General features: G+C 43.1%; 1 protein-coding gene across 5 annotated transcripts in view; it reads right to left on the reverse strand.

Annotated features, from left to right (window-relative positions):
- Positions 1-14,397, reverse strand: part of LOC146206682 (M-phase inducer phosphatase 3-like) — a 215,797-nt gene that overhangs the window by 170,410 nt on the left and 30,990 nt on the right. For all 5 annotated transcript variants that reach the window (XM_084591476.1, XM_084591474.1, XM_084591473.1 and 2 more), the window contains one exon: positions 6,112-6,157. In XM_084591476.1, coding sequence (XP_084447602.1) covers positions 6,112-6,157 — 46 coding nt within the window. The remainder of the gene's footprint in view (positions 1-6,111; positions 6,158-14,397) is intronic.

Below are 14,397 nucleotides of genomic sequence, written 5' to 3' on the forward strand. Positions count from 1 at the left end.
ACGACTGCTGTCAGCAATGGAAATGTGAAAGAAGTATAATCCCCAGTTATTTCACAGACCTGGTCACACATTTTCTTTGATGTTATCAAACTATTTCTTGAGGACATATTTCTACCATGAGTTTTCCTCTGTGTTTTGCCTAACAAACACTGCTCTGGCCCTAGCCCTTTTAGATAAGCATGTTTTCTGCTGTGGGGCACCTACCGAAGATGCCCCAAACTTTGTGTTGCTGCCTTTTTGCCAGTTTGCATTCTTTTGTCCACCACACCTCGTGATTTTCTTCCTTGTGAGTGCTGAAGTTTGCGTGATAGCTACTACTGCTGCAGATATTATGTATGTAGTCTAGTTTTCATTTATTTTGTCTATGCTGAGATCTTCCCAATATTCCTTCTCCAAGTGGCATTAGGCTTTTTTAAATAGCGAACAGTTTGCAAGGTGAAGTTTCTAGCGCCATGGCTTTGCGGGGATCATGGATGTAGATGATGATACCTTTACAACTGCGCACGAACGGTCAATCCCTCCACGGTCATCTAAAAAATCCCCATTAAAATTGTTAAAAACATGGTGACCCAAACGCCAACACAAAGCATTTAATTTTTCCTGATATGGCACAGCAAAATGTTGGCTTAACAGTAACCATTAGAGGAATGTAATTTGCTAGTACAAAATCTTTTGACTTTTTTTTTTTATGAATTGTCCCCTGTGGCTCTACTCATGTTTCCCCGCAAGAAAAAAAAAGGGGGGGGGGGGGGGGGGGGGCACATTAATAAGATCCTCAACTACCACATATGGCTCTGGCAACAGTTCAATGAAATCTAACCTAGTCATATGGTATAAGAGTTACAGTGGTATTTTTAAAGAGCATATTGTTATTGTTTTGCGGCAAGTAATGTTTACTGACTGCCTGAAATTTAGCTTTAAATGGCATTTCTCTTGTAGGTATGATACATTTAGTTATAATTTCAACGCGTGCCGGAATGCCCGCCTCATAGGTCAGAGTCCAAAAAAGCATTACGATTTTGCGCAAACTACCAAGCCTGAATTTCTGCATGCTGGAACAAGTAACACCGTATATAAGTGCAGCTTGACAACTTTTGTTTTTAGCTTAGTTTGCTTTTACTTAGCAAGCGGTGATGAGAGATTTTGAACAGGAGCAGCTGAGCTAGCGAAACTGCATAAAATTCATGCTAGGTCATGCAGAGAAACCAGCCTTAATCATGCCATTCTGTCAATTCGCTCAAAATTGTTTTTATTATAACAGCATTTTATAATAGCAGCATCTCCATTCAGTAGGATTTCCTCAAGCTAGAATAAAAATGTGCTTTCAACAGCGCTGAGGCTTGGCGAGCTTTCACCAAGGCGGGAACCTCGTGTGCTTTTTAAAAAAGCCAGGGTATGAGTGTGCCACTCAGAATTGGATCAGCGAAGTTTCCGTCTTATTTAAAATTCTTTCCCTTGTCCAAAGTGATACACGATATTTGTGGAAACACATATAAATATTCCTAGACAAAGATTTATGGCTTCTCAATCTTGGATGATGCCAAGCAAGCTCACATTCCTTCCCCGCAATCTGCAAAACAGCCACTCCGCAAACCCCAAAAGATGCAGGTACAAAAGCACTGCAAACTGTGCTATGAATGGAAAAAAAAATCCAAGTCTAAACTACTGTTTCTTGCAGTAGATCGAAAATAAATTTGTCTCATTGTTTCCCGGAACTGTTTCCATGACTGCAATAAACATCGAGCACAGGACTGAGTGCAGAACACTGGTGCAGAAAGCAAAAAAAAAGAACAAAGTTGTAAATAAGCCTCCCCATTTCGTTTTAGACTCAAAGTTAGAAAAGAGGCGATGCACCACATTTTGCGCATTCAGAAAATTTTTTATCATGGTACGGCGATAATCACGCATTTCAAACAGCTTATGTTTATATTTAGAAAGGAACCACTGATAAACGTGTTCAGTGCGTAGAACACATTTTGAGCATTAACGCAAAGTATAACTCCTTGGAACAAAGCCAGCGATTTATTATTAATTTTTAAAAACAGCGTTTTTTGAAATTCGCGGGCAGAGGAAATGTCGCTTGGCGGTGTCGCATGGAACTATTTCCTAATCCCGTGACGTCACGGGTCGGTTGACTGGCAAGGCTTGCTAGAAGCTGCCATTCGCTGCGGTCACTGCAACCATGACTGCCATGACGTCACGAACACACTTCCGGTAGCTGCGAAAGTCGTCTGCTCGTGCGCTGCTCGAACTCTGTGCGGGCTGTTACAGCTCGCCGCCCTTATCGGTTAGGTGGCCATTGCCCATTAAGTGCAACAACCGAAGCGACGCAGGGATCGGCAGAACGAAGCTGCATTTACAAATATCTTATTTATATAACGTGGTTTCAGGAGTATCGGAGTGTCGTCCGACGAGGCGTCAACAGCACGGTCAAGCACCGCACGATGGCAGCACCTCCTTGACCGCCGTAAACATCGCCGCTGTGGCCCCTCCTCCCGCATACCGTTCGCGAACCACACGGCGGATCGTTAGCACCGATGTCCGAAATAAAGCGTGCTAAAATTTGTTGGCGTCTGGAATACTGAGCCGAATATAAAGTATGAAGCCCTCGTGAGGATCGCTGACCAGCAGCAAATTGCTGGTAAGAGCGATAGCCGTGATACAAGCTAGTTTCTGCTCAAGCCAGCTGCCGCTGGTGCATTTCGGCTGATCCGATCTGCTCGTACTAGCTCTGCGATTAATGCGTCGGCAGAGTTAATACTATAATTATTTTACTATGGCAGGATAGGAATCACTATAAGGCAGTTTCATAAGTAGACGATTTACGACAGCGTTGATCATGTTCCAAAGCGTCGACCGCCGCGGCTTCGAAGCGAAACAATAGGCCTAGCGACGACTAGGGACGGTCACGCGCGGCGCCGGCGTTCGCCGCGCTCGCACGTTCCACCCCCGCGGTAATTGTGTAACGTACCTCAGCCTGCTCGCGGCATCCCGTGCTGCAAGCGTTGCAAACTCGTGTACTTTCATAGCTAAGGCCGCGTATTTTTTGGCGTTCTGCTCACCAACAAGCCGTTCAAACGATACTGTAGGCACGACAAGGCTTCAGTACGCAGTCGCTGCGCTGTCGGCCGTAATCGAAGACGTCGGGCGGCACCATCGATCTTTAAACGTGATACAGTGGGCAAATGAATAACTTTGTGAAGCAGACCCGCTCGTACGTTTCGCGCACTCGGGCGCCGACGAGTAGCTTCCATCAACAGACGCCGTCATAACCTCGGTTAACGACGCAAACCGAGGTCGTCAAGCTCGGTTTGCGGTAACTGCGGTTAGTGGTGAAGCCATGGTTTGGTCCGCCGTGTAACATATGATAACCACGGGTTCGCGGTTACACTAACCGTCGCTGCGCGAACTGGCGAACTCCTCAGGCGTGTGCGAGCGAGGACGGGTTGGCGCGAGTACGCCAGCGAGCGAGCGCGCGGCAACCGGAAGTTCGTCGAAGTGACGTATGTCTGGGCGGAGCTTTGAACTTGCTTGTATTCTTTGTTTTTTTATGGCTCCCTTCGGCGTACGAGTTGAGGGGGAAAATTGGAAGGGTCATTTTTAATCACCGATATCTCTGGTGTTGCAGAAGCTAGATCGAAAATTTTTGCGGGAGAATGATGAGTGGTTCAATAACTATCAGTGTTATGGCGTTGTTTACCCTTCTTGGTGACCCCTTTCTGGGGACCTTTAAGGTATTTTATGATATTTTAAGGAATTTCCATTTTTTTATCCAACAAAAGCCATTTATTTACCTGCACTTCAATATTACGTTACAACAAGATACCAGAAAAAAATTAACCTACTAAATATATTATCTAACATATATCAGAACTGTCTGTCTGCAGTCTCACAGGAGTTAAATTTTAACAAGATAGAAACCTGAGCTGGTATTCCAAATTTCCCAAAAAAAAAAAAAAGAGCAATTCAGCAGATTTGCATGTTCTGAAATGGTTTTTCTTGATTCTTACTTATATATTTTAAGTGTTCCTCATTTTAAGGTGGTTTTTTACAAAATGTACTGATCTGAGATTAAAAATATTTATATTTTTCATGTGTAAAAGCCCATTTGTTCAGCTGCATTTTGTTTTATGTTGTAACAAAGGCATGCAAAAACTTCATTATTAATTTCTAACACATACCAGAACTGCGTGTCTTTTCCATGGTTCTCAAAGAGTAATTTCATTTCCGGCAAATTTTAGAGAAAAAAGTTATCTTAACAGGACTGACTGAAATATGTGAGGGATTATGGTGAAAATTAAAAGCATAGCATATGATCGATTTCTCCTGCATCCAAAAAATGAGGCTATACTACAATTTTAATTTGGCAATGAAAACCTCATGAAAATGGCAGAAGTGGCTTCTTGCGGCGAAATGCTGTAATTATCATTGTGGTAGCCCATGTAACCACGAGAAAACTTCACTGGTTTTCGTAAGCGCACAGTGTGCCATTTTCTTTAAGAGTGCTCAACTTGTTTTATTATACAGTCGAACCCCATTAAAATGAAGTAGTATGAGCGTGAACATTTGTTTGTTATATCCGATATTAGCTTTAAAAGTGCTCGCCCAAATTCCTGTAAATAAGTCTGCTAATAAAACAAAACAAAATGCACGCTAACATGGTCAGCACAAAGGTGCAAAAATGCACAACTTCTTAACTGAAAGCTTAGTATAAACATAAAATCTCTCCTTTCGTTCAGTGTTGGAGAACAAAAATGAATACTCAGAAGGTATGTTGTCTGCGCGCACCAACGGGCTCGGGGAGTGCAGCGCACGCACAGATCAGTCGCAATGGCTGAGGCACGGCAGGGGCTCCCAGCATGACGAGGCAATGGTGATGACATGCCAGTCACATACCTGTCAGCCGTTGCATGGCCAGACTCAAACGGCGGCGACGCTCAAATCCCGCCATGGCCATTCATGACTTCTGAGATCACCGCGTGCAGGGGTTTGATCTCCGAGACCATGGGCCACTGGCGGTAGTTTTTGTTGCCGCCGCTAGACGACGCGGCACGCGAACGATTTAAAGAAGAAATGCTTCGTTATAACTGATCCAGCATCAAATTTTGAACTGTTTCATTATACAGAGAGAATTCCCATAGAAATAAAGCCTAGACCAATCAAACTATATTTTAGTTTGTTTTATACGATAATTCGTTATATCTGTTAATTATAGCGAGGTTTGACTAATTTGCATTCTCTACGGGGCGCTCGTCAGCAAAAACTACTCTCCTACCGCACGCCTGTAATGTGCTTTTAGCGTTTGGCTCTAGATGGTGCCACAGTGTTCTGTATTCCTTCGATGAAGAGGTGACAATGGCCCACTAAAACCTCCGTCAATGAGGCCTACGTTCCTGTGCCGTCCAGCATCAGACTACATAAAGACGGGAGCATGCACTGATAGAAAAATTTGCGGTAAAATATTTCTACGTTTCTGACAAAACTGCTACTGAATTCACCGCTCGAGACGCGAAACTTTCCATTGCATAGAAAAAAAAAAGTGCAGTGTTCTGTCCATTAAAAATGTCTCTTAGCCATATTATTTTTAGCATAAATTACAGTAACACATGAAAAAATTATTCTGGCCGAAGCATAACTGAACTTTATGTAAAAACTTTTCAAAACATAATTTGGGCTTTTTTAACCTAAAGAATACAAAGGAAATTAAATATTCAAAAACAAAATTTGCCATTGCACAGTTGCCCTGTTGGTTTGGAAATATTTAAGTTCCACAAACTTTTTCTACTCAGCAGGAACACTTGAAGAAAGCTCACGTGAGCCAAACATTTTGGTAAAAATAGATACTCCATCAATGCAATTGGGGCCAGGCCCAATTTTTTTCAAAAGAATCAATGGTAGTTGTTTCTGGGGTATAGAATGTTTTCAGTTGAATGACCCTGAAGACAATGACAAATTGTTACTGAAGTATGGCCATATCAAGTGGGTTTTGCAGCCACTATACATATGATGCAACACAGCTGTCTAAATCTAGAAATGAACAAGCCAACAGCACAACTGTCACCTTCATAACATGGCAAGCAAAGAAGCTCTGCTGTAGAAAATGCAGCTTACCAACATTGCAAGGATGGTGAGGGCTCCTCATCTTTCATTATATGCGCTGGAACAGAAAAGCAATGCCTCTTTTTAGCTAACAAAGAAAATTATGGGTCTAGCTTAACAAGTGACCAACAGTCCTGACCGCCAATCATATTACACAAAAAATAATTGCGGAGCATACTACAACAAAACATACAGTAGAACCTTGCTGATACATTCTCAGTTCATATGCTCATAATTGTGGGCAGTAAATGTCTCCCATAGAGTTGCATTATTTTTTCCCCTATTAATATGTTCCTGGATAACACAATCTCTTGGTTATTACATTCAAAATTTCAACAAATAGTGGTCGTATAATACGTTTTGTGATCAACCGGACATGTGCTAATGAGTGCTCGCGACATGAGAAACTGATCAGCAGCGGTCACCCACTAGAGTTGCTCTCCTGCACTGCCTAGATGCAAAGGGGCAAAGCATCAAAGAAAGCCAATGAGCCAACACACAAGGCACACATTTCCGCGGAAACATGACTTCATGAGGAGAAATGCGGTGCCTAGGGGCACAGGGGCAAACCATTTGATAAGTTCAACTATTCGTTTGCATACGAATGAGTGGGCTGGGTCTGGGGGATGCAGTATAAGCAAAAACACAGCAACTGTAAGCCATCGCAATGGCTTCTCCACATATCACTGGTGTAAGGGGGTGAAGCATTGGAAATAACCAAGAAAGCAATCCCAGCATGTCATCGCCTTCTACAAACCAGATTTGCTACTAAACCTCTTCTGCGGTTAAGACAACGCAAATACGGACTGAATTCTATGAGAGTTAAAAAAGGAGTTGTTCATACTCGATATCTATAAATTCTAACCTAAACTCTTATGCACTGAAAGTCTCAATTCTAAATGCCTTTGTACCTAATTCAGTAGCTCAAATTTTCAAAATCAGGTAGTTCAGATCATATGTTTTCCTGGATGATACGTTTTTTCCCACATTAAAAAAAAAATGCATTAACGAAGTTTTACTGCAACCTGATATCAACACGCATATGATGTCGATATAATTGAATTTTGAATTTCATGACATTAACTCCCTCTTTCAAAAGAAACGCTCCCAATACCTACTGACACGAAAGAGTAGGCAGTCAGTATTCATAATGCAAAGGGTGACCAAATATATAAAGGAACACCTAGCTCAAGTTGACACCACTTCCTAAAGTGCGGCAATCACGCATTCAAGAGTCCCTTATATATTGGGCCATCCTGTGCAAGCCACGTGAGCAAGCTTTCAGGCCTTTGCAACCATGAAAAACTTGCACTCTTTCCAAAGAAGCTGAATTATCAATTAAGATCAGGTTTCATGTGGAAGTGCATTCAAGGGCTTGGACAGCAGAAGTCATCTTGTCATCATTTTTGTTTATCTCTTGATTGTGCTAAAGTATCATCAGAAACTATGAACCACCTAACCTGTCTGAATGTTTTGTTAAACAGTAACAACCACTGATGTCTTTGAAAGCTTGCATGGCTGTGTAGGTGAGAGGGCAGGTCTTCCACATTATCCAAGTCAGATTACAAGAATAGGAGGTTAAAGAGAACTAAGCAGAGATAAAGATGATATCCTGAAGAGAATACAAAGGCTTATAAAGGCAGGCATTGCAAATGCACAAAATTTTATGTATGCATCCACAAAGTTTTCATCATGTTTGCACATTCCAAAGCCAGAGCAAGTGTAAGCAAGAGAGAAGGCAGCCAAGCACTTTACAAAAAATTTTCTGCAGGAAGACTGCACTGGCTGCTATTTTGAAAAGCAAGAAAGGTCATGAAATTCCAAAAATACCAACGGCATTTTCTGATTTTGAGATATTGAACCTCTTTACTGCCAGGTTAGAAAATATGCACACAGCTACAATGTAGCGTCACGACAGTTAGCATTATTTTTTATTACGCTACAGAAATAATTATCACCGAACTAGAACCTTGTTGGAATAACTTCACACACAGTAAAAATGAAAAGAAAGAGAAGTTCCCACATGCTATGCGAGAAAAAAAAAAAAAAGAGGCATGATAACAAGAATAATCAAGTCACATAACTTCTCATAAACATCATGATGGTGCTTACTGAAACAAGAAACATTTCCTTTTAAAACTTGCTGCATATAAACTAAAGCTATAGACAATAACTACACACATAAAGGTGCTACCCTGTTAAATGCAAAAGCTTTTCTTCATTTTACCTCAAAAGCCACAGTTACAAAACCCGATTACAACTGTAGAAAACACTATTGAAACTCCATTGGATCTCATTGTGGTTGGGTTCGGTTTATAAATTTTAACACCGCAAAGTGATATCAGCTATTAGGGACACCGCAGTAAAATGCTCCATGTAATTTCGACGACCTGGGGTTATTTAACATGCATTACATCATACAGTACATAGACGTCTTTTGTTCTGCCTTCACTGAAATGCGGTTGTTGTGGCTGAGATCAAACCCTCGTCCCCGAGATCAGAAGTCGAGCACCCTAACCACTTAGCCACTACAGTGGGGCAGTTCTAATTGCGTTTTTAACATCTCCAACTGGTTAATTTGGTAGGGACAACCGAAACGGGGAAGTATCCAAAAACTGTACAGTCAGCAGCTTCAATGTGTTATGTTTGCATTCAATAACTGAGCATTAGATAATAAGCAATCCATGAAGAAGGGGTGGTTGGGCAGCCTCATTTCCATGATGCATATTTTCAAGGTTTTACAAACATTTCCATGAATTTTTCTCATTTTCATTCTGCACTGAATTGCACTTCCTGCAAACATTGACAAAATGCTGCTTTTTTATGCAATAGGGTGATGCAAATAACTGTGCAAAATTAAGCCTCGGTACCTACAGTTGAAGAACTGACAAAATGCACCCAGACGCAGCTTTTATAGCAGCAGAAAAAAAAAGGGTGCTTTGTAGCAGGCATTCCAGTTTTTGCAGCAGGGAGGGAGGGAGGGAGGGACACACACACACACACACACACAAAAAAAAAAAAAAGCAGCTGTAGCAATATCTGGCTTCTAGAGTAACCAAGTTTAGATTTTCACTGCAATCACAGTAAAACAACAGCTAGTAGGAAATAGGGTGAAGTTAAAGTTGCCGACAAGAATCACAATCCATCCCCCCCCCCCCTTGAAAAAAAAAAAAAAAGAAAACGTTTTTAAATTTGTTTTTTTGGATATATGTATTACACATACATGTATTAAAGAAATTTTCTCACCAGGCTTGGTTATGATCTACAAAGCAAGAAGCAGCAGCATAGTGAGCAAGAAACTGAATGCGGAGTGTGTCACCAGGTTAGAATGCTCATTTTTCACACTCTCTAGCCGAAAAGAGCCAGATATCAAGAGCACAGCACACAGCTAAAAAGAAAAACCGAAAGAGAAGCCAAATTTTAAGCCATGGCAACAGCGAATTGGTAGGTAAACCGAAATAGAAGCTTGGACCGATTAAAACGCAGTGCATAACCTTCGAACACTATTTTTGCACCACCGGGAACCTGGATAACCAAAGTGCTCGACAAGTTGGAGATAGAATATGGAGCCTACACAAAGAGGCATGCCCAGCAAGCAACCAAAAAAGGCATTTCACGAGCGCAGACTAGGGTGCAGGACAGCTGTAAAGCTGAAAAAAAGAAAGAGGCAACTGGAAGCAATCACCCCAGAGCAGTTTTGTATTGATAAGGACAGCCCAACGCATGCACCAGGATGCACTGATTCCTTTATTTAGGCCCTCAATTTGAATTTTCTGCAATCTTTGAACTCATTGTTCTCAGCTTGCAATTTTTGCAAACGCACAACCATTACGAAAACTACAATTTTCAAACTCCTACACCAAAGGCTGCTTTCAAGGTGGTTTCTAGAATAAAATTTTGTTAGGAACAAGATAAGGTACATTTTGGATTCCTAATAATTCTCCAAGACAAAGAAGTATCAAATATGCGACATATAATAACAGAAAAAATGAAGTTTGTTTTTACAGTTTAGATTTTTACAAAAATGTCTTAAAGTAACCCACGTCAGCTTTATCCTGCACAGTGAACTACCTGGAAATTATTTAGGCACGAATGGTTAGTTCATCTTGATGATTATTGAAATTAGTTTTCCTACACTGACCCACTTTATTACTCCTTATGACAGCTGCAACTCTGATTTGTGATAAGGCGATTAAAGTCAGAATATATTCTAATAAGGCAAAGATAAGCCATTTCTGAAAATTTTGTTGAAATCGGTGCAACGTTCAAAAGTTTACCCTTTAGCTTTGCATCACCCCTGGAGGACCATCCCATAGGCCATTGTGCATGCATGAATGATGGTTTTTGACTTGCTGCTGAATGCAAATTCTGTGTGAGACAACATATAGCCCCATAAAACCAATAATGTGACAACTGCAGTTTCGGTTTCTGTGGGATTCACTTTTTGTCCACAGGAGGTAAAGTAGAGGAAATAATTATTCGGAGCGGGGTGGCCTCAAATTTCAACAAAAATGGCATCGAAATCTTGTCACGACGTGCTACAAATTCAATGCCATTCCCGTGATCCTGCTGCTTCTACTGCGGATTTTTTTATGACAGCAGTCGCAAAGAGTTCGAAGACGAGTGCACAAGATCTGACAGACACTTGGATGATGAATAAGTTAAATGTCAGCTTGAAACTTCATCTAGTTGGCGCATAAAAAAATCAGCGTAAAAAAAAACTGGGACAAAGGAACACAAAATGACGGGTGCTGACTACCAACTGTTTATCCTCAAAAAAACCAAGCACAATATAAGCCAAACGCAGACCACATGACCCTGGAAGGAAGGGTGGGCAACACACAATGAAGCCACGTCATGTCTTTACAAGGGCTAACAATTTGTTTTTTATATCCAAAAACAGCGGAAGACACCCTCCGCACTGATCTTTGTAGCACGCGCCAGATAGCAAATACAGAGATGAAGAGAACAAGGAATCACTGGATGATGCATGAAGGGTGACCAAGTTGAAACGGCTAACAACAGCATGACCCAAGGGCAGTATCAAAAAACAAAACGTAAAATGACTAATAACCTGGAGAATGTGGCAGAAAACAGCGAAGCAAAAAGCAGAATCACAACGTAAAAAAAGATATACCATTATACAATCTTTGGTGATGCCAACGATAACCAAGGCGAAAAAAGGGAGGTCAGAAAAAAAAGTACTAAGTCAAACCAGGCTAAGATTAGGAAAACAGAGTAAAGAAGCAGAAATTTACAACGTGCCTTATCAAAGAAACTTCACAACAGGCAAAAAACTTGAAAAAAAGGGGTCTTAGGTATGATCCAGGTAAGGCATTTATTTTTCATGCAATGAAATCGATGGAGTGCTGACAAGAGAGTCGCCCGCCTTAGCAAAAAAATATGCCTCAATCACCTCCCTTTCAGTTTTGTTTTTTGCCATCCTCAAGAACCTCGTCCTCACTGATAATGGCTTGCATTTGTGGCCAGACTGGTTGCAGTCATCTGAAAGATTTCACCCGGATCTCTTTTGAACATTAAGAAAGTGCTCCCTGGCCCTAACATTAAAACACCGTCCCGTCTGACCTACATACACTCTACCTAGTGGGCTCGGTGGCACCACAGAAATGGAGCGCCTTAAAGGGCCACTGTCCAGGGAAGAACCTTTTAAGCGAAGGAGCCCAGGGTTTCGATCAGGTACCGGAGATAGTCTGTGCAAAATGCTACAGTGACACGCGCGCCGCAATGCAACGAAAATACAAATCAAAGCTCTCTCATGCTCTCTTGCGGGAAGCCAGCTTTCCCATGCCCTGCACTGGCCCGTCGAGCCGCAGCAACGACGTATTTGTCGAGAACGACGTCCATTGGTCCGTCTCACTGTCTGAGGGTGAAGGATGAGTGTCTACCGCTCGCTGCGCGCTTTTCCCTCGCCACGGCCAGACTGAATCTAGCGGCGCTCGCTCCCTCGCCCGCTTTTGTTTTTTTTTTGCGCACGCGGAGTGCCCCGCCCCACCTCCCGCTAAACGCGGAGGAGGAAGGGGAATTTGTCTTGCGGAGGCTAGACAACCTCTGGCAGGAGAGTGAAAAACCTTTGCGAGGGAACGGAAGGAGAGAAGCACGACAGAATCGGGCGATTGAGGTGGCTGTAACTGCGTTAAAAGTTACTCTTTTCAAAAACATTTTGCGGCCTTGCGTTCTGGGTGTGAAGTCTCACAGTCACCGGGTAAGAAAATATTTTCGAACGAAGAGTGGACAGCAGGCCTTTAACTGTCTTCACTTCTTTACGCAGTTCACACCAATTTCCTGGTCCTGGCTTTCTGTTCTCGGAGTGCGTTCACCTGCACACCATACACAGTCAACGCCTTGCCTGTGCTTCCGTCTGCGCATGCCTTTGCGGGGCAAAGCAGCAGCTGCCAGATCGTGCTCCGAAGGCCAAGTGCGAGGGATTGCCTGCAAGCACAGATACTTGGTTTCCACCACAGTATCTTCAAAGTCCCTAATTATCGTCACCGCTATCTGAGACAATCGCCATGCCCTCCCTTGGATTTGGCCATATAAAGCCCGATTAAACCATCGCTGTACTTAGTGGGCTCGGCGGTACCACTCTACCATCCTTGACGGCCTGTCAGATATTAGCGTACGGAAGAGAACCTTTGATTACGTCAAACCATTTCTCAAAGACAGAATAGCAACTCTACGCATGCAGAGCCTCAGCTCGAAAGAGATTAAATTAGGAAACAGGGGCAACCCACAACGGGCCATCTTATCCCCCTTCTTATTTATTCTAGTTATGAAAGATCTCCCGTGCAAATTAGTAAGCATCGAAGGACTAAAAACGAGTGCCTACGCAAATGACGTCAACGTTTGGCTCAATGAGGGCAGCAATGCATCTATCGAGGAAAGGCTCCAGCGGGCAGCCATCATCATAAACCTCCATGCGAAAAGTAAAGGGCTGAGCTGCTCAACGATGAAGTTGGAACTACTAATCATCAGGCCTCGGACGAGGACAGCCAACGCATCTCCTCCCAGAATCTCGGTAGAATTGGACGGAAAAAAATCACCAAAAGACGCCGCTTTTGACAATGACGGGAACTCCGTCTCAGTGGTAGTCAACGGGTCCGGAATAGAGCAAGGCAAGATGTATATAAGCGGAGTAGACGCCACGGCAGCGGAGGAAGCTGTGATCGCCCTAACGTACGTTAGTACAGACGCGAAGGTGATCATCAGTGACAGCAAATTGGCAATAAGAAATTTCTGCAAAGACAAAATATCACACTACGTGTTCCACATATTATCGAAAAGCAACATAGACAGAGGGATCACAGTAACCTGGGCCCCCACTCACTACAACATACCAGGAAACGAAGCGCCAATGCCCTTGCCTGAACTAGGGTGTCTAGAAGGGGAGGTGTAAAAAACGCAGCGCGCTGCCCATAGAGAGGAGTGGCCCCCTGCGCGTGACTGCCGCCAGGGAGCGCCGCGGTCTGGGGCGCCGTCAGCATTCCGGAGGAGGCGGCAGAGTGAAGGTAGTCAGAGCGCGGTTTGACCAGTCATCGTTGTGTGTTTCGGGGCGATTTCCTGCGTGTGCTGCTTGCATACCCTCGCTGCGTGCTGGCAGAAATGCCGCCAACGTCAAAGAAAAAAACTCGGAGGTGGTGCTTTGTTCCTGGGTGCGATTCGGGTTACAAGTCGTGTTCGGAAAAAGTGTCTCTTTTCCGTGCACCGTCTTGCCCAGATCAGCTCTCGAAGTGGGCTGCAGTCCCCCTGGATGCTGTTGAGGTCGTGGTAGACCACACAGACTATGTCGAAAAGCGAAGCGACGCTCGCCTGGTATATTATATTGTGGGCTATGTGGCCAGAAAGCGTGTGCTGTCGACAAACTGTATAGCATGCAGGGAGGCTTGCCTTGTGGAGAAAGACTGTGTCCCTAGAGATCTTCCAGCTGATGCTTGTAAAGAGTGGGACTTGGGTGGGCTACTGTACCCATCATCATCACTGTATAATTTGATTGATTCAAACTCTTGAAAACAGGCTGACACATGACTTCAGCAGAACCCGTTTGCATTCTAGATTTGTTTTCAGCATACTGCAGAAAGTGAGCTCAAACGTGCCACAGATTGGTTGTGTGGAGCATTGTGTTGAAATTACAAAATCGGTAGTCAGGTTTTTCTGCCTCACCAGAATCCACTTTCTTTTGAAGGGTCTAAGTCAAGAAATTAATGAAAAAAAGGCAAAAGAACAAAGCCTTGTGTGATGTGAAGTAAACAGCGAAATTGGTCGAATACATTCTGCTGTGTG

The sequence above is a fragment of the Amblyomma maculatum genome, chromosome 1 (genome assembly GCF_055883805.1).
Source record: "Amblyomma maculatum isolate TAMU_Amacu chromosome 1, ASM5588380v1, whole genome shotgun sequence".
Taxonomy (NCBI): domain Eukaryota; kingdom Metazoa; phylum Arthropoda; class Arachnida; order Ixodida; family Ixodidae; genus Amblyomma; species Amblyomma maculatum.